The following is a 20,864-nucleotide window of genomic DNA, read 5'->3' as shown; positions in this document are numbered from 1 at the left end:
GTATAAATGACAAGAATAAAAATTTTTAAAAAACACTAAAACTGTACAACACTGTAGACTCTAATGTAAACTATGGACTATAGTTAATAATATGTTATTAACAAAGTTACCAGACTAATGCAAAAGGTTAATAATAGGGAAAACTGTGTGTGAGGGTGGGGAAGTATGAGAACTCTACTTTCTACAACTTCTCCAATTAAAAATAAAGTATACAAAAATTTTGTCATTTTATTTTTAAGCATACAATTCAGTGGCAGTAATTACATTTACCTTGTTGTGCTACCATCACCACCATCCATTATCAAAACTTTTCCACGATCCCACGCAGAAACTCTGTATCAATTAAACAATAAATAGCTCACCATTCTCCCTACTCCCAGCCCCTGGTGGCTTTTTACCTCCTTTTGGTTTCTATGAATTTGCCTGTTCTAGATAATTTGTATATGTGAAATCATAGGATACTTGCCCTTCTGTGTCTGGCTTATTTCACTCAGCATGATGTCTTCAAGGTCCATCTATGTTGTCGCATGTATCAGGACTTCATTCCTTTTTATGGCTGAATGATATTCCATTGTGTGTGCAGTGGCTTGGAATTACGTGCTCAAGAAAAGCATGTTCTCAAATTTAAACCATTCCTGTGGGTGTGAACTCTTGTAAGAAGGACCTTTCGATGTGTGGTCCTGCTGAATTTGATTGATTCTTACTCTTATTCCTGAAGGCTTTATAGGGAAGACCATGGAGAGAAGCCACAGGAGGTATACAGAAGCTGAAGTCAACAGAAGATGGAAGAGAAAGGAGATGATGCTGCCATGTGCATTTGCCATGTGACAGAAAAGCCAAGCACCAAGACCAAGGATCTCCAACAGGCAGCCCCAAAACACCACAGTCTTCTGGGAGAAAGCATCGCCTTGACAATGCCTCGATTTTGGACTTCTCCTACCCTCAAACCTGGGACCCAATAAATTCTTGTTGTTTAAGCCCCCATTGTATGGTATTTATTTTAGCAACTAGGAAACTAAAAAGATTGTATATACATACACTTTTGTTTATCCATTCATCTATTGATAAACACTTTGGTTTGCTTCCACCTTTAGGCAATTGAGAGTAATTCTGTGATGAACATTGGTGTGCAAATATCTGTTTAAACTACTGTTTTCAGTTCTTTTGGGTAGATACCTAGAAGTGGGATTGCCAGGTCATATGGTAATTGTTGTAGTTTCCTGGATGCTAAAACAAATACCATACAAGGGGTTGGCTTAACAACAGCAATTTACTGGCTCAGGGTTTCAAAGTCTAGAAGGCTTGCTACCTCCTGGGGTTGGTATCTTCTGGTACCTGGCAGTATTTGAGGTTCCTTGGCTTTTCCATCACATGGCAATGCACATGGCAGCGTCTTCTCCTTTTTTTTCAGGATTCCTTTCACTTCCAGTTTCTGACTTCTCTCTGTGGCTTCCTCTATAAAGCCTCCAGTAGCAGGATTAAGGCCCAACCTGATTCATTCAGGCCATGTCTTAAGGAAGCAACCTCATCAAAAGCTCCTATTTACAATAGGTTCACACACACAAGAATGGTTCAAGAAAAAGAACATGTTTTCTTGGGGTACATCACTCCAATCCACCAGAGAAATTCTATGTCTTACTTTCTGAGGAACCACCAAACTGTTTTCCGCAGTGGCTGCAACATTTTACATACCCATGAACAAAGCCGGAGCGTTCCAATGTCTCCACATCCTCCCCAACTCTGGTTATTTTTTTCTGTTGCTGTTATTTTTAATAATAGCCATCCTAGTGGATGTGAAGCAGCATCCCACTGTGGTTTTGATTTGCATTTCCCTAATTAATGGCTAATGATACTGAGTATATTTTCATGTGCTTATTGGCCCTTTGTGTATTTTATTTGGAGAAATGCCTATCCAAGCTCTTTGTCCATTTTAAAATATTGAGTTGTTTGTCTTTTTGTTGTTAAGTGTAGGAATTCCTTACATATTTGGGATATCAAACTCTTCAAATATTTATATATTTCTCTCATTCTGTAGGTTGTCTTTTCACTTTCATGATAATGTCCTTTTTTTTGAACAACTTTTCATGTGTTTATTGGCATCTTACCTATCTTCTTTGGAGAAATGCCCAAGTTTCCTGCACATTTTATAATTGGGTTATCTTTTCCTGTTTCATTAACAAGTTCTTTATATATTCTGGACATTAAGCCCTTATCTAATATACGGTTTTAAACTATTTTCTCCCATCCTATAGGTTGTCTTTTCACTTTCTTAATAATTTTGATCAATGCACGTAAGTTTCAAATTTTGATGAAATCAAATTTATCTATTGTTTCTTTTGTGGCTTATGCTTTTGGTGTCATATTTAAGAACCCATTGTCAAATTCAGATCATGAAGAACTGCTTCTATTTATCTTCTAGGAGTTGTTTAACTTTAGCTCTTATATTTTGGTCCTTGATTCATTTTGAGTAGATTTTTGCATATACTGTGAGGTAGGGATTCAATTTCATTCTTCTGCCTGTGACTATCCAGTTTTCCCAATACTGTTGGTTGAAGAGACTGTTTTATCCCCATTTCATGTGCTTAGCGTATTTGTCAAAAATCAATTTGCCCTAGATGTATGAGTCTATTTATGGATTTTAAATTCTGTTCCACTGGTCTATCTGTTTTTGTGCCTTTACCACACCGTTTTGATTACTGCCACTTTGTAGTTCAATTTGAAGTTAGGAAGTATTAGTCCTCCAACCTCTTTTTCTTTTTCAAAATTGTTTTGGCTGTTCAGGGCCCCTTGAAGTTCCATAAAAAGTTGAAGCTCAGGTCTTCCATTCCAGATTCCTGGAGGGATTGCAGAGATTACTGCCATTTTTAAGGACTTGAAGGATGCAGGAAGGGATAATTCTGATCACATCGCCGTTCAACTCTTCTATTTGGCCTGCTAGACGAGGCGACAGCAGCAGTGCTGTCTCCATGACTTGGCCACGCTGTGGACCTGGTACCCAGCAGTGTGCTCCGGCCTGGCAGCATCCGGGACGTTGGCTGCCATGATAATGTCCTTTGATGCACAGCAGTTCTTAATATTGATGGAGTTCAATTTATCTATTTTTTTCTTTTGTGGCTCATGTTTTTGGTGTCATATCTAAGACTCCATTGCCTAATACAAGGCCCTGAAGATATTCCTCTATGGTTTCTTCAAAGAGTTTTATGGTTTTAGCACTTCTATAGACTAGGTAGTTAATTCATTTTCTTTTCTTTTCTATTTTTCTTAAACATTTTTATTGCGAAATAAATACAAAAAACAATACATTTCAAAGTTCATTGTAACAAGTAGCTATAGAACAGATTTCAGAGTTTGATATGAGTTGCTATTCCTCAATTTTAGGTTTTTCCTGGAGACTAAAAAAAAATCAATATAATGACTCAGCAGTCACATTCATTTGTTAAATCCTACCTTCTCTGTTATAACGCCTCCTCTTTTGATCCTTTTTCTCCCAATCTTTAGGGTTATTTGGGCTATGCCCTTTCTAACTTTTTCATGTTGGGAAGGGGTGTTGACAATATGGGATAAGGGGATGGAACTAGTTGATGTTCTTAGAGAGGCTGGACCCTCTGGGTTTTCAGACTTATCTGGCCTAGGAACCTATCTGGAGGTTGTAGGTTTTTGGAAAGTAATCTTAGTGTGTGAAACTTTTGTAGGATCTCAGATAGAGACCTAGGTGTTCTTTCGGATTAACAGGAATGGTTTTGGTTGGCATTTGGCAAACTGTGGAAATTAGTAATATCTTGCTGAAGTGTACACAAGAGTAGACTCCAGAAGAGCCTCTCGACTCTATATGAACTCTCTTAGTCACTTACTTTGTTACATTTATTTTCCTCCTTTTTGTCAGGAAGGCATTGTCGATTCCAGGGTGCCAGGGCCAGGCTCATCCCTGGAAAGAAGTCGTGTTCCACATTGCCAGGGAGACTTTCACTCCTGGATGTCATGTCCCATAAGGGAAGGGTAATGATTGTACTTGCCGAGTTGGGCTTAGAGAGAGAGTGAGAAATCACATCTAAGCAACAAAAGAGGTTTTCTGGAAGTAACTCTTAAGCATACGTATAGATAGGCTAAGTTTCTCTGCTACATACATAAGCTTCACATACATAGGGAAGCTTCACAAGAGCAAGCTTCAAGATCAAGTGCTTGGCCTATTGACTTGGGAATGTCTGATGTTTGAGACAGTGTCAGGGGTTTCCCTGGTGATAAAGCTTAATAGTTCCACATTTTTTCTCCTGTCCCTCAAGGGACTTTGCCAATACTTTCTAATAAACTGCCCAACATACTCTGGGTTGAGTTGATTCATTTTCAGCAAATTTTGGTATATGGTAAAAGCTAGGGGTCCAATTTCATTTTTTTGCAGGTAGATATCCAGCTTTCCCAGCACCATTTGTAAAAAGAAGAGACAATTCTGCATTCAGTGGACTTGGCATCTGTCTGCAAAATCAGTAGGCCACAGATGTGGGGGCTTATTTCTGAACTCAGTTCTATTCCATTGGTCTATTAGGGGCGATAGTCTATCCTTATGGAAGCACCACACTGCTTTGATTACTGTAACTTTATACTAAGTTTTCAAATAGAGTAGTGACAGTCCTTCAACTTTGTTCCTCCTTTTAGAGATTGTTTGGGCTATTCATTTTGTTTGTTTGTTTGTTTTTAGGTGATTACCAAGGGCCTGCTCTGTCCGGGTCCTGGTGGACGATAAAGACATCATCTCCCCCACCAACCAAGCCTCAGCTCCCAATTCTCCATCGCCTTCAGGCATTCACCCGAAAGCGGAGGGCTACTTATTTGGTTGAGAGGAGGGTAGGACCCTGCGCAACGCCAGCCTCCAGGGAAAGGTGCGCCGGCGAGCGTGCAGTGGGCGGGGCCGCGGGCAGGCCACACCCTGAAACTACCTGGGCTCCTAGGAACAGTGAGAGTGAGAGCGAGAAGGCGGCCTGTTGCGATATCTGCGGACCCCCCGCTCTGCGAGTCCCTTGCGCCTCTGCGTCCTGCGTCCCCGAGCCATGGGAACGGGTCGCCTGGAGAGAAGGCGCCTCTGAGACCCGACCCACACCGGGACCATGAAGACCAATCGGGCCCGGAAGGGCGGCGGGGGCCCCAAGGACTTCGGCGCGGGGCTTAAGTACAGCTCGCAGCATCAGGTGGGCGCGAGCGGGCCGGGGACACCCCGCGACCGTCCAGCCGGTGTGCTTCCCCCCTGCCCGACAGGGCGGGCGGCACGGGGACGGACAGACCCCCATCGGGGCTGGACGTCGAAGACTGGATGGGTGGAGTGGGGGTGGGGCGGGGGCGCGATCGGAGTGGGGTGGGTGCGTCCCATCCGGTCTCGGCCGCCCTGCGCCTTGTCTCGGTCCCGCGCGCCACCGCAGTGCCCAGCTGGGCGCCCGAGCGCTGGCGACCAGGTGGAATTTCCTGTTTGGCGGGTACCGGGCGGCAGCCAGCCGCGGCCGGGGGAGGAGGAGGCTGCCGGGCAGGCCGGACCCTGGGGACCAGGGCCCGACGCACCAGCCATGATGGAGGCGCAACCCCGGGCGCCTCGAGGGGCGGGAACCCCCGGCTTAAGGGAGGCCGCGTCCCTCCTCCGGGCTTCCCGTGCCTCTCGGTTCTTTTGAGAAAAAGGGCTCTGCTCCCGTCCTTCCATGAACTCAGGGCTATTCATTCACGTCTGGAGGAAATCAGGGCGCAGAGGCTTTGGTATTGGGGTGATTTGTCCGGGAGGCAGGAACGTTTGGAGTCTTAGCGATTCTTGGCCTCTGAAGGGATTTACTTCTTTCTTCTTGATTAGAGGGTACTTGCAGAGGACAACCGGAAGGTCAGAGCTTTGGCCCCCTTAGAGGCTGGAGCAGGACTCCCCATCTGTCCTGCCTGGGCCTCTCCAAGAGTGGATGAGGCCTTTTGGGAAGGCGCCTCTTTGGGGAGGGATGTGGGCACACCTCTTGAACCCTTTTGGATACTGAAGCAGGAAGCTCTTTGGCAAGGAGAGACCTCTTGAAAGAGCTCAGTAACATGCTATCTTAAGTCGGGTGTTGGGGATTGGGTGTTACTTTATTGGAGATGAGGATTGGCTGTCTAGGTGGAGTGCCCAGGCCCAAGGAAAAGGCAGGACCCTATGCTATGTCGAGCGGAGCCCAGTTTCCTGGAAGGGCAGCGTATCCCGATCAGGGCCGGCTACCGCGAGAGGAAGGGAAATGTGCTACTGTGCAAATGGTGTATGGTGACCCAGGGCCAGCCTCACTTTCTCTCTGTGCTCCTGGGGCTTGCTGAAGCTGTTGCTTTGGGTTAGGCTACATTTTGGAGATATCTCAAATCGATTTCTTTTCTCCATGTAGCATCCTGACTTAAGGAGTTTGTGGAACACCCGATTCTGGGGCTGCTGTACCTTACCCAGATCACAAATAGCGTGGAGTTTTGGGTGCCCCAGTTTCTCTATTTGCCTGGCAAGAGGAAGGAAGCATGGACTCTGCAGCCAGATGGAGGGGCTGCCTCTCTCTGCCGTGCGGGGGATTCGCCTGATAACTTCTAGTTTCCTTTCTGTAATTGCAATGGCTGTTTATGATTCCTTGATAATGGCCTACCTGGGCCTCTAGGCCCCTGCCTCCTCGACAGAGAACCTGCTGTTTGCTCTTTCTTATTTCAAGGCTGTTTTTTCTTCCCTTTTTGAAAGTCGTTTGTTCTTCTTGACTTCTCTTTCTCGGTCTTTCTCCTGCTGACACTGGAAAAGCTGGAGTTGTAAGGGCTTCTCAAGCTAGTCGTCAAGGAAATTAGGGTCTTGAGAGCAGTGCTGAGGAACATATGCAGAAGTTAAACACGAGGCAGTGTTTTGGGAAGGAAACAGCCGGCTGTGCCCAGAGCTCATTTCTCTTTCTCCCGGAAGTCTTCAAATCTTACCCCCCTGCCCCTGCCTTCCTGGGAACCTCACCTTCTGAGTTCACTTTACATTGGGTCTACAGACCCTGCCGTGAGGCATTCCGTGGCAGGTGCTGCCTGGTGACCTTCTGTGTCAGCAGAGTCGTCTCAGGCCCTGCTGAGCCTCCCAGGGGCCCTGTTGCTCGAGCTTCTTGTCCCCAGGCTGCTCCAGGGCTCTCCTCTCTTTGTGTGGGTGCAGAGAGGTTCTCTCTGGGGATACTGTTTCTGGCTGTCTCATGGGCCCAGTTCCCTCACCCTTTCCCATCAAAACTGTGAGACCCATGGGAAGAGGCTGTTGCCACGGCCCCCACTGCCTGCAGGGTCTGGTGCACACACAGGGTGGATGGGGGCTGTGTGAGCCCTGCCTGAGTAGGAGCTGGGGTTTAGGGGTGAGAACTGGGCAGCCTGCCTCACTGAATACCTTGGTCCCTGTTGACTGTTGGATGGCGGCTATGAAGCTGCTTTGACATCCATTGTTTTTTTTCAGGTCAGGATTGGCTCAGGGAAGACGCAGAGGCCAGGGTTGGAGAATCAGATGTTGTGGGGTCAAAGGGAAGGCAAGGCACTGGGGGCCTGGCTCCATGGCTCTGGCTACTGGGAGAACCATCTCTTTGTTAATTGCTTACTCATCCATTCATTCAACCCATCACTCCTGCACAAAGGGACCCACTGATTGAGCATGTGTTAGGGACCGGGAAGTAACCAGAAAAATGACTGCAGTCAGACAGCCCTGACCTTCCAAGAACACCCATGCGAGACACCTGGAATTACCATGCCGGGTAATAAGGGTAAACCCAGAGTAGGCACTTAGGAGGGCATCTGTGCTGGTTTGAGAGGATGTATATACCCTAGAAAAGCCATGTTTTAATCAAAATCCCATTTCGTAAAGATAGAATAATTCCTATTATCCTATGTATTATATATATATTATAGAATATATATGGTATTTCTATATATTCTATATAATCCCACCTGTATTGTTTGAAACTGTAATCAGATCATCTCCCTGGTGGTTTAATCAAGAGTGGTTGTTAAACTGGATTAGGTGATGACATGTCTCCACCCATTTGGGTGGGTCTTGATAAGTTTCTGGAGTCTTATAAAAGAAGAAACATTTTGGAGAATGAAGGAGATTCAGAGAGAACAGAGAGTGCTGCAGCACCATGAAGCAGAGTCCATCAGTCAGGGTTTTGGAGATGAAAAAGGAAGATGCCTCCCGGGGAGCTTCATAAAACAGGAAGCCAGGAAAGGAAGCTAGCAGATGAAGCTGTGCTCGCCATGTGTCCTTCCAGCTGAGGGAGAAACCGTGACTGTGTTCACCATGTGCCTTCTCAGATGAGAGAGAGACCCTGAACTTCACTGGCCTTCTTGAACCACGGTATCTTTCCCTGGATACGTTTGATTGGACATTTCTATAGGCTTGCTTTAATTGGAACATTAACTCAGCCTTAGAACTGTAAACTAGCAACTTATTAAATTCCCCTTTTTAAGAGCCCTTTCATTTCTGGTATATTGCATTCTGGCAGCTAGCAAACTAGAACAGCATCTAACCTAGGCTTGAAGGGCAGCGGGGATACTCCAGGGCTGGGGTGGTTGGTCTGTGATAGTGGCAGGCGTGTCCAGCAGGGAGCCACGGTTATCTCTCTAAGCTTCAGTGTTTGTGCCAATACAGTGGGGATGACATGTATGTTAACGTTTTGTGGCAAGGGTTAAAAGGGACACTTGACATGTAAGCTCTCTGCAAGTTGTGGTGTGATGTGTGAATCACACAGTTTGAATTTTTCGTGTTGGAAAAGGCCCCAGAGACAAACATGAGGTGACAGTACTGGTCAGATGCTGTGAAGAGAACCTGCCTTGTCCCAGGGGCGCTGGCTTCCGGGAAGCCTTAGCCTGCCTTGCTGCGGGGCGGGGGTGGGGAGCCCTTAGGTGAGTATCGGACAGCGGTGTCGGTGTCGCAGCAGTCGAGGCTCTCTGCCTTCTGGACTTCGGGTTTCCACTTCCCTCCCTTTGCCTGGGCTTCTGTGAGAAAGGCGTCCTGAAAAGGACGACCTCTGTCATGCCTCCCCAGACCTCCACCAAACCAAGTAACACGTTACAAAAAAACTTCCTTCTTTCTTTGTTCTGAGCCAGTGGGTGAGGGCGAGGCAGAAGGCGTGTGCAAGGAAGCTGGGAAGGCGTGTGCCAGAGAGTGAGAGGAAGAAAAGGGAAGGTAAGGAACAGAGGGGAGCAAAGACTGTTCTTCCTGTGGGACTGAGCTTCCCAGGGGCTGGGAGTGGACTGGAAGCCCGTATTCTCAAGGGACCTTTGTAGGGCCTGCTCTCCACCTTTGTCCTGGAAAGAACTGGGACACCTGCAGATTCGTGGTTTCCATTAGGTGATAGGGAAGCTGGGGTGCAAGAAAGAAGACCTTGCTTGATAGCTGTGGGCAAGAAGTCTTGTCCTGGCCACGGGCATTGTCTAAGGGTGGATCTGCGGAGAGCCTTGGCTAGCTGGAGAAGGAGCCATGTCACCACAGTCTGTGCAGGAAAACCTGTCATGACCCCTCCCCACCGCCCCACCCCCCACCCCGGCCTCTCCCTCCGCACCCCTAGGGGGGAGTGCATAGGCCACTCTGGTCCCTGGCCTGTTCTCTCGGAACATTGCGGATCCTGCAGTTCCCTTGTCGTCTGGTCCTTCTCTGGTCTGTGGTTCTGTCCAGGCTGCTTCGGGAAGAGAAGGGGGGCTGGGACAGACGTTGTTGCTTCTGACAGTGTGCACGTGGCTTCTGCAGGGTCTGGAATTCTCGTCACCATTCCTAGCATTTGTTGCCCAGCCTTGGCTCTCTTCTCAGTATGTGGAAATGGGTTACACCTCTGAGAGATGGAGGGCTGTTGTTATCACCTCTTCTTTGTGTGCTGTATGGTGGGGGTCACTTTTCATTCTTTTTCCTTGTGACTATCCAGTTATTGCTGCACCATTTGTTGATTTTTTGTTGTTGTTGAGGGGTAGGGTGGGAAGCGCATGGACCGAGAACTGAACCCGGGTCTCCCGATGGCAGGCGAGAATTCTACCACTGAACTACCCTTGCTTCCCTTGTCTCACCTCTTTTAGGGGAGGAAAAGTGGGGGCACAGCCAACCCAGGTAGCTTGGCTTGGCTGTGTTCTTTTTGAACATTGGCGGTGCAAGGCAGGTCTGTCCACTCAGCAGGCTCTGCAGCAATGGGCTAACATAGGCAGAAATTGGTCTGATTTGGGCAAGAAGCTGGATTTCTCTTCTCAGGATGTTTCTGAGATGAGAAGCTATAAAAGCCGCTTGCTAGTCACTAAAATGAGGATGGGGGGCTTCTCAGTGAGTTCTTGTGCTGGCTGCCAGCGGCAAGAGGCTGTTTGTTGGGTATTTGCTCTGAGCCCAGGAGTAAATATTGCCCTTTTCGTGATTCAGAGCTTTTCCAGAAACAGGTCTGGCTGAAAAATTCAGACTTGATGTCTCACAACTTCAGAATCTGCCTCTGCTGTCTGAGCTTAGCAACATCCTGGAAATAAGGGGAAACATTTCCCCGGAATCCTTGTGACGGTTGGCTAAATCTGGGGCAAAATCTTGGATTCTTTGTCTCCTTTTGGCCCACACTGGTGATACTGAGGCAATGGGTAAAGGTGCAGAACAGAGATGATGATGGGCATTTCCACCCCTCACTAAATATGTGTTCTTCAATTCATTATCTCATCTTATCCTCGCCGCAACTATATGAAGGAAAAAAATGCCTCTTTTACAGGTGAGAATATGGCGGATCAAAGGTTTGAGTAATGGCCCAAAGACAGAAAGGGGAGAGCGAGAATTCCAGCCTGTATCTGTCCAACTTCAAAGCCTTTGGCCTGAGCTGCAGGGCCAGTATAAAATTGTATCCCAAAGCCGATGCTGATTGATGCATATCCCCCGCCAAACCCGAGAATGCATCATTAAGCAGAGAGTTGGGCACATTAAAAAAAAAAATGATCAGCAGGCGCCGACACACCTGCACTCAAAACATCTCGCAGCACACTCGTCTGGTTTCCCCTTTTGATGAGGTTCCTTAGCTGGTAGATTAGAAGCTCTGCTGGAGACATGATTGCAACACGGCTTTCAACAAAATGTAGCTTTATTTATGATCTATATGATTAAAAGTAATGGTGAGAATTTTTTAATGAAAAAAATAAAAATCACTCATAATTGGCTCACACCAATGAATCAAATTGTTGACATTTTTCATGCCTCTTTACTTTTTGATATGTTTTATCTAGCTGGTGATTGCAGCGCATATGCCGTGTGTGTTCTGGGGAGGCCCTGGCTGTCAGCCCCATGTGTGCTTGGCACCAGGCGAGGCAAGAGGAGGATCTGGTAGATTTGGGTCTGATTGCCTCAGAAGGTCCATTCATGGACCCAAGTCACCGGGCAGTGACCTCTGGCCGCTACTCCCTCCCTTCTTTAGGAACAGCTTGGATGAAAACTTGGAGCTTATGATTATCGGCTTGGTGCATGACACACAGCTGAGTGGGATGGGCTGATACCTTTGGATGATTTCATTATGAGTCAAAAAGATCTGAAGAGCCTAGCCGGATAGGCTGGGCCAATAGGAGTTAAGTGATGCTCTGCCGCCACCACCATCCATGAGGAGGTCCCGCGTTCAGTACGTGGAACCTGGCGCCACGTTAGATCTGCAATTCTGAGTTGACTCACAGGCCACTGAAGGCCAGGCTTGTCATGATGCCCCTCTCAGTATTTAATTTGGTTATATTTTTTCCATGTACAGAATAGAAAGTGAAATTCTCCCTGGGATATAGCTGCTGTAAATAGTTTGGCTTACGTTCTCTCACGAGTCTTTAGTGCATGTACTAATATTTATGCAGATACTGTGTTTACACATATTTCCCCAAAATGGAATCATTATATAGTTACTGTTCTGCGGCTTAAGACCTAATTGTAATAGAAAAATGGAACAAATGAACCATGCAGAGGCATTTTAACAACTCAGTATTTTCTAAGCATGATTTCTTAAAATATCTATTAAATATCTACCTCCTTCAGGATTGGGAGCAAAGGCACACCTCCTGTCCCTATCACGAGAAGCAGGTGGCTGACCTTGGGGCTTTGAGGTGCTGGGACAGGTGTGATCAGGGTGCCAGGGAAATGAAGAGGAAAGCACCAAATTAAAAAGGTGGGAGAGGGGTTTGTCCTTGAAAGTTTCCCAGAGAAGGGGACGTGTGACTTGAATTTTAAAGAGTGAGAAATGATCTCTTTTTCTTCTCTTAGGGTTGTTCATTCATTTAACTTTCTCCTATATTAACATATATACAAACTGAAATTTCCATTCTAACCACTTTCAAGGGTACAGTTCGGTGGTATTAATTACATTCACGATATTGTGCTACCATCATCCCAACTTCTTCACCCCAAACAGAAGCTCTGCAGCTGCTAAGCAGTCACTCCTCCTGGTAACCTCTAATCTACCATCTGACTCAGAATTTGCATATTCTAGGTATTTCATATAAGTGGGATCATTTAACATTTGTTCTTTTGGGTCTGACTTATTTCACTCAACATGATGTCTTCAGGGTTCAAACGTTGTAGTGTGCATCAGAACTGCATTTTTTTTGTGACTGAGTAATGTTCTAGTGTATGAACCGGCCATATTTCATGTATCCATTCATCATGAACTTGGGGCTTTGAGGTGCTGGGACAGGAGTTATTAGACTCTTGGGTTGCATGTACTTTGGGGCTATTGTGAATAATGCTGCTGTGAACATTGGCATCCAAGTATCTGTTTGAGCCACTGTAGAAATTTTTTTTTATTTTTTTGGCATGGGCAGGCATCGGGAATTGAACCCAGGTCTCTGGCATGGCAGGCAAGAATTCAGCCTGCTGAGCCACCGTGGCCCGCCCAGAAAATCATGTTTGACTCCTGCATGAGCTTTCATCAAGTGGCTATATCATTCTTTGTTCAACAAATCCCTTATAGCCAGATGTTATTGTCTCTGTGTGCTAATAGAATGTATTACTGGATAATTGATGAGAATTCAACAGTGAGGATGCAGGGAGGTGATTAGCAAGCTGCCTTGATGGGGTCTCATTGGAGAAAGCTATCAAATTCTGGGTACCGTGTCTTAAGGGGAATATTGCCAGTGGTGAGATTGAATGGCCAGAGGTTTAGAAAACATTTTGTTTGATGGGTGATTGGAGGGATTGAGCATATTTAGCCCGGGAAGGCGAAGCCTGAGAGGGTGCTGGGCATATGTGGAGGCCTCTGTTAACCTGTGTCTGCGGGCCTCCTGCACCCACCCCTCTCTGGGCTTCTGTTCCCACCGCAACCATGTGGCCATGGGGGCCGTGCACCCCTTCTTCCGTGGGTTGGCAAAGGAGAAGCGTGAGGGTGCAGCGTGTTTCTTTTTATTTATTTACTTATTTTTTAATTTTTATTAATAAAATTGATCGACATACAACACGAACATTCTTAACGTATGAACATTCCATACTTGGTGTGCAATCAGTGGCTCACAATATCATCACATAGTTGTATATTCATCACCATGATCATTTCTCAGAACATTTATATCACTCCAGAAAAAGAAACAAGAAAAAAGAAAAAACTCATACATACCATACCCCTTTCCCCTCCCTCTCATTGACCACTGGTATTTCCCTCTACTCAATTTGTTTTAACATTTGTTCCCCCTATTATTTATTTATTTATTTCTAATCCATATTTTTTACTCATCTGTCCATACCGTAGATAAAAGGAGCATCAGAACAAGGTTTTCACAATCATATAGCCACTTTGCGAAAGCTATATCATTATACGATCATCTTAAAGAAACATGGCTCCTGGAACACAGCTCTACAGTTTCAGGCACTTCTCTCCAGCCTCTCTAATACACCTTAAACTAAAAAGGGGATATCTACATAATGCATAAGAATAACCTCTAGTATAACCTCTCGACTCTGATTGAAATCTCTCAGCCAGTGACCCTTTACTTTGTCTTATTTCTGTCTTTCCGTTTCAGTCAAGAAGTTTTTCTCAATCCCTTGATGCTGAGTCCCAGCTCATTCTAGGATTTCTGTCCCACGTTGCCAGGAAGGTCCACACCCCTGGGAGTCATGTCCCACGTAGAGAGCGGGAGAGTAGTGAGTCCACTTGCCATGTTGGCTGAGATACAGAGGCCACATCTGAGCAACAAAAGAGGTTCTCTGGGGGTGACTCTTAGGCCTAATTTTAAGTAGGCTTGACCTATCCTTTGTGGGAATATGTTTCATCTGAACAAACCCCAAGTTTGAGGGTTTGGCCTATTGATTTTGTTGACCTCACTGCTTGTGAGAATATCAGACCTTCTCCAAATGGGGAAGCTGAATTTTCCCTCTTTCTCACCATGCGGAACATCTCTTGAAGATGCAACATCGGCACGGTGCCTGAGCTCTCCCAGCCCCTGCAGAGGCCGTCCCGAGAGGAGGGGGTAGACCCTGGAAGCCATGAGTCCTCCCCGGTCCCGAGCGAGAGCCTGGGCCAGACCCTTTGGAACTGCATGCCCTGGGCTCCGCTGACACAGACCCTCATCTCTGTGACTCCCTGGAGAACCGTTTCCTAGAGGAGGAAGCAAAAATGACCAAGAAGATGACCAAGCTTCCGCAGGCTGGCAGCCCGCAGGGTGAAGGCTCACCCTCAAGCATGACCAGGTGCCTCTGGACCCCAGAGGTCTTTAGGGGGCCCCCTGCCTTCCCCTGGCATCTAGGCTTCTCCCTCCAGCCAGCACCATCTTTTTAACCAGTCACCCACCACCCCCTAACAAGCCATATACCAAGTGTGAACAATAAAGCTTTTTGCAGAAAAAAGAAATAGTTCAGCAGTTCCCATGGTGCTTTTACCCCCATACTTTTAACATGCAGGATTATTTTTGTGTGTAATTGTGCACCCTGGACCTCCAGCCCTGTCCCCATCCCCTCCCTCTTCCCCCTACTTTGGGGTGGAGGTTTTCCTATTTGCATCTGCAGTCCTTGCACAGGAACAGCCTCTTAGACTTGTGATTCAGGTCACCCTGTCTGGGAGCCCCAGAGAGGTGTTTCAGAATGAAGTCAGCTCTAGGAGACTACGGCCCAAGACCTGGGCTTTTCCACCAACTTCTGCACATCTTTCAGGGCACTAAGTAGCTAGCAAGCAAAGGTCAGACAAACCTTTAACAGCTACACCAGTGGACATGGTTCAGCCACCTATCGAGCTGGGTGTGGGTGGTGCTGGTCTTTAACAGGGTGACAGGTCCTGGGGAGAAATGGCTCAGCTGCTGAATTGAGGTGCTGCAAGGAGGAGCTCAGCCTTGGGCTGGGTCCTCAAGGCCAGGTAGGATGCACTAGGAGGTGAGAGGGGCTAAATCATTCCCAGCCGGCAGAGGAGGGGCCAGCAACGAGCTGGATGAATCTCCAGGGACTTTTATTGAGCAAAAAGAGCGACCAGTTCCCAAGAGTTGCATACTGTATGATTCCATGTACAGAACATTTTAGAAATGATAAAATGTAAGAAACGGAGGACAGATTTCGTGTTGGGGATGGAGGGAGGGGAGGTGAGTATAGATTTAAAGGGGCAACAGGGAGGATCCTGTGTTGACTGTGGTGGCAGGTACACGACCCTACACTAGTGATAACATTCTATTATACGTAACTTAATACTGTGTCAAATAGGAGTTAATACACACACACACGAGTACAGGTAAAATTGGGGAGACCCGAATTAGACCTGTGAATTGTAGCCATGCCAACATCCTGGCTGTGATGCTGTGCAAGACACTAGCATTGAAGGCAACTGGGACAAGTATAACAAGGGGTCCGTCTGTATTATTATTTTTTTCAGACAAAACATCTCACATATTTATTGCTGAGCCAACTTATTTATGCAGAAGGATTAAAAAAGAAAAACAGTTATTTTCCCAATGAAATAAATCCAACTGTTGAGAAAGGGTGACTCTACAGTGTCCTTGATAGTGACCTTGATACAGTGTGTATTTATGTGCCATCACATATGCCACTTCTCAGAGACCCATTTTGGCTTTTCTCCAATATTTCCTCTTAGAGTTGCACCTGATTTTATTGCCAGGTTTCATTCGAATCCATTGGGGAATGACACAGTTCTGTTTTTGTTCCTTGGTCAGGAATCGCTTGATTCTAAAAGTCTCATGAGAAGATATGGTAAGGCTGGGAGTCAAAGGCACAAATGGTGATGGTGGAGGAAGCTGGCGAGAGAGCCGTTTTTTTTGAGCTGTATTATTTCTACAAATGACATGTGAATCTACAATTATCACAATAAACATGTCGACTAAAAATGAAAGCACTTGGTCATAAAATCAGAATGTGGGTTCAGTGAAAAGTCGAAGAAAAGAATATAAAGATGTAGGTGGTGTTGTTCTCCCCTTTTCTTGTGTGGCTTCTCCGGGAGTCTGCCTGAGTGTGCTCTGGCAGGCAGGTGCTTCTCTCCTCTGAGGCTGGTGACCTGTGTAGCAGGAGAAAGGTGGGAGGTGGCCCTGGGTGGGGTGGGGGTGGGGAGGTTGAGGAGGGAGGGGAAGGGAGGAATGTGGGACAAGAAGGAAAATGGGCTTTCCTGGCCATGTCACTGCTGCCAAGTGGGTGGTGCTGGTCTTAAACAGGGTGACAGGTCTTGGGGAGAAATGGCTCAGCTGCTGAATTGAGGCACTTCAGGGAGGAGCTCAGCCTTGGGCTGGGTCCTCAAGGCCAGGTAGGATGCACTAGGAGGTGAGAGGGGCCAGCCTCCTGGATTCTTACCCTGCTGGGAATAGGGTTAGAGGTGGGGCAGTCGCCACCTCAAGAGCCATGTTGAAGTGGCAGAAATCCATCCAAGAGTGGCCATTGCGTGCATCCAGGGAGCGGGCTTTGTAGTTGATAGAGTTTCCAGAGTGTTCTTTAAGTAGGGGAATCTCTCTGAGCTTCGGTCCCCTCTTCTGCCTGGTTGGGTCCCTTTGAGAAGCTGCAGTGTAGACAGTGGGCAGTGTAGACAGGTCAATTTGGGTCTGCCACTTTGCAGCTATCGCGGTTTTGGATCTTACCCTCTTTTAACCCATCTTCTCATCTGAAGATGAAATCTGCTTTTTCTAGGAATTAGAATATATTAACACCTAACCTGGCATGTAGATACAGAAAAAGAATGATTCTTTTTGTTGCGACCCTCCTCTGCCCCTGGAGCTGTGAAAGTTCTTAGGAGCTTCTCTTCTTAGCACTTCTTGGCCTCCAGCGTGTAGGCAGACCTCCTTTCCCTGCAGGCCTGGAAGGGTCCCAGGCACTGTCTTGTGCAGTGAATTTGAACTCTCTGCCGAGGTCTTTGGGACACAGCTACTTCCACCAGGCCAACTCCACTTTTAATGCTTTATTATTTTGAGGTCCTGCCTAAAATTGCATTTGGAATAAGATTGTCCTTGTTTTTAAAAATATTTTGGAAGCGATTGGAAGCTTACAGATATGTAAACTGAGGCTTGGAGGGTAAGCCTGATCAGGTGAACACTGGACTTTGCTGGATCAGTTGTGCCCAGGCAGCTGGTGAAGGGTGGGGTGAGAGGCCCCAGGATGGGGGGGTCTCTCTCTCTTCTCCCTTCTTGGTAGCTTTCGGAGGGGGCTACAGACAGGGGTGGAACTTGACTTGGCTCCCCTTGGGCTTCTAGTGCGGGCTTGGCAGGTGGGCCCCCAACTGGATCTTTGGGTCTGTTGGGAGGCTCATGCTGTCAAGTGTGTGTTGTTTTATTTTAATGTTTGAACTTGGCGTGCCTCTCCTTGGGCAGATGGCTGGGTGGTGGGTGGAGAAATCAAATTGGAAGGAGACAGTAGGACAGCCCTGCCTGTCATTATCTCCCCGGTAATAAGCAGCTCTTCTTTAGAGAAAAATCAGCTAATTATGTTTTACAACACCTCTTCCCGGAAGGGCACAAGGGATTATTAACCCACTTTTCAGATGGGAAAACTGAGGCACAGTGGGAAACACTTGCCCCAGTGACTCAGGCCCCCTCCTCCAGCTCCTTCCCAGCCCAGCCCTGAAAAAGGGAAGGAAGAGGCTCTGCATTTGCGGTCCCGCCCCAGGCCCTTCTCTGTCCGCTCAGGGAAGAAACCAGGAGTGTGGGTTTCTGAGTAATGACAGCTTTCGGGAACTTCTGACTGATGCTTGTAACCTACGCTGGGAAGGTCCCTGGGCGTGGGAGCCAAGGCCAACCCCGAGAAGCAGGTCTGTGCAGCCCAGGTGCCTGCTGGAAATAGACTGAGAACTCCAGGACAGCCCAGCTGGCTCGTTCCACTGAGGATGGGAAGTGGGTCAGCCAGCCTGGCGGCCTCCTGGGTACAGTAGGTGGCATTTCGCAAACTTTCAATTTGTGAGAAGAACCTGGGCAGGGGGGTTGTGGGGGGGGGCACTTGGCAAACTTGCAAATTCCAGGTCCCTGCCCCTGACTTCGGAATCTCCAGGGAGAGGGGCTTGGGAATCGGGATGCGTCACAAACACCGTGAGTGTTTGCTTTCTGTGATTATTTTATTATCTTTTTATGACCAGAGAAGTTTGGGGAGCACTGCTGTAGTGAGGCTGTCAATAGGGAACCTTATCCTTTTGGTGGGCTTCTCTAGACTCTGGCTTCCTGCTAGGTAAATACTCCCCGGGTAGGTGAGGGGGGATTGAGGGACCCCACGTGAGCTTCCCATCCCCCATCATTGGTTTTTGTGCCCGTTCCTGGATGGACAAATCAAGCGCCCTCCCTGTGTCGGGTATGGAGCTGGACTCTAGACCTTTTTTATGGGCAGAAGGGCCAAAGTTTTGCCCTCAGGGGCCGCCACTGGACCTCTGGTTTCTGCTCAGCAGCTGCCCATGTGGACCTGGAGAGGGTTATTTAACTGGATTGACCCCATCCAAGTAGGCGCCCCACTCTTTGTTGGAGATCGCTTCCTTTTACCATGAGAAAGGTGAAAATGCGGGCTTTCTCCAGTTTCACTTCTGGTATCTCGGCATTACCACATTCTGATAATGTTCCGCATTGCTCAGGATGACAAGTCCATTATTAGCTTTTGGAAGCCATTCCTGGTTCTTTCATCCGCAGTGGCCTCGAGCGAGGATCTGCCTTGAGCCACTATCTGCCTCAAGCCGGTGAGCAGGGGGGGCCCTGAGAGTTATTTCTGCCTTGGTCTTTCCCCCGGGAAAAGGGAGGCGTGTCTGAAAGGCCACAGCTTGTCCTCCAGCCTCCTGTGACTGAAGGGCCGTGGCAGATGCTCAAGCTGTACTTTCCTTTCTCGCTTGAACAGTCTCAGCAGGTTCCTGGGCTCTGTGGTTCTCAGGCCCTGATGATGTCATGGAATTGAAGTCCGTGCCCTCTGATGGGCGGGCGGGTAGATTGAGTCACTGGACAAGGAGGTGAGGACAATGTGCCGCAGATCAGGGGCCCGTGAGCACTCGTCCTGGTCTCAGGTCTGAGCGCCACACCTGGCTCCCCAGCCGGTGACATCACCTCTGCCCCTTGACCTTGTTCTCCAGCAGCAGAGGCACGTGACTGTTAGTCAGGTGGCTGCCTCTCTGGGTCCCTCCCAGGACTTTCAGTGACCTGCAGGTTTCCAGGGCTGCCCTCTGCCTTCTCAGCAGGTCTTACCCAACCTTAGCCAAATGAGAAACTAGCTTAAAAAAAAAACAGTCTTGGCATGAGGATTTATTTTTTTCCCTATGCTTTGATTGGAATCTTGTGTGGATTTATGGATTGTCAGTAGTATTTTTTAAAAAAATAATTCTATTATTAACTAAAATCCATAGTTTACATTAGGGCTTACTCTTGGGTTGTACAGTTGTCTTTTTTTTTTTAATTAAGTTTTATTGTAGTAACATATCTGCAGTACAAATTTTCTTCTTTCAACGACTTTCATGCATACAATTCAGTGATATTAATTACATTTGCATCACCATCCAGTACCAAAACTTTTTCATCACTCCAAACAGAAATTTGATCCTTTAAAGCAATAACTCCTCCCAGCCGCTGGTAACCTCTAATCTAGTTTCTGTCCCTATGAATTCACATATTCTGAGACTTTCATGTAAGTGAGTTTATACAATATCTGTCCTTTTGTGTCTGGCTTATTTCCCTCAACAAGATGTCTTCAAGGTTCATCATGTTGTCTCATTTATCAGAACTTCATTCCTTTTTACGGCTGAATAATATCCCATTCGGTAGTAGTATTTTTGCTGTTTATTAGTGTAGACCATGCATTAACGAAGTCAGCTGCCACTCAGAGGCCCCGCACTCTGAGCCGTCACATTTTCCAATCCCCAGAGCCAGTGGGATCATGGATCTGGGAGTTTGGAACTGATGAGTCTATTCGAATATGTTAGGGAGAACAAGGAGCAGATCGAGAGGGAGGATTCTTTGGTTGACTTAAACACACAGTTTTGTGTGTTCAACTCTGGTCAATTGCTTCTTTAATGGGAGAGTAGTGAGAACATTTTAGTTTGTAAAAGCTGCTGGAATACAATATACCAGAAAGAAAATATTGGGAATTTATTAAGGGAAATTTATTAAGTTGCAAGTTTACAGTTACAGAAAAGGGGACTTTATTAAGTTGCAAGTTTACAGTTCTAAGGCTATAAAATGTCCAAACTAATGGCATATTCCAGGGAAAGATACCTTGATTCAAGAAAGGCTGACATGTCCAGGACACTTCTGTCAGCTGGCAAGGCATATTACGACATCTGCTAGCTTTCTCTTCTCATTTCCTAAGGCTTCCTCAGGGGCCTTTTCCTTCTGCACCTCCAAAGGTCTCTGGCTATGTGGGCTCTGGAGCTTTTTCCAAAATGGTTCCCTCTTAACGGGCTCCAGTCAGCAACCCCGCCTTGAATGGGTGGAGACACATCTCCTTGGAAACCATCTAATCAAAAGTTACCACCCACAGTTGGGTGGGTCAC

The 20,864-nt window shown here is 46.9% G+C and overlaps 1 protein-coding gene across 2 annotated transcripts in view; it reads left to right on the top strand.

The window, feature by feature from the left end:
* Positions 1–4,915: 4,915 nt before the first annotated feature.
* ST14 (ST14 transmembrane serine protease matriptase) overlaps positions 4,916–20,864 on the top strand; it is a 46,752-nt gene continuing 30,803 nt past the window's right edge. Inside the window, exon 1 of one of the 2 annotated variants that reach the window (XM_077112424.1) lies at positions 4,916–5,180. In XM_077112424.1, coding sequence (XP_076968539.1) covers positions 5,100–5,180 — 81 coding nt within the window. In that variant the 5' untranslated portion in view covers positions 4,916–5,099. Of the gene's footprint in view, positions 5,181–7,908; positions 8,324–20,864 lie in introns of those variants that run through there. The other variant, XM_077112426.1, reaches the window with a different exon arrangement.

The sequence above is a fragment of the Tamandua tetradactyla genome, chromosome 8, assembly GCF_023851605.1.
Source record: "Tamandua tetradactyla isolate mTamTet1 chromosome 8, mTamTet1.pri, whole genome shotgun sequence".
NCBI lineage: Eukaryota > Metazoa > Chordata > Mammalia > Pilosa > Myrmecophagidae > Tamandua > Tamandua tetradactyla.
Note: the sequence above shows the minus strand (reverse complement) of the source record. Positions and strands in the feature narration are given on the sequence as shown.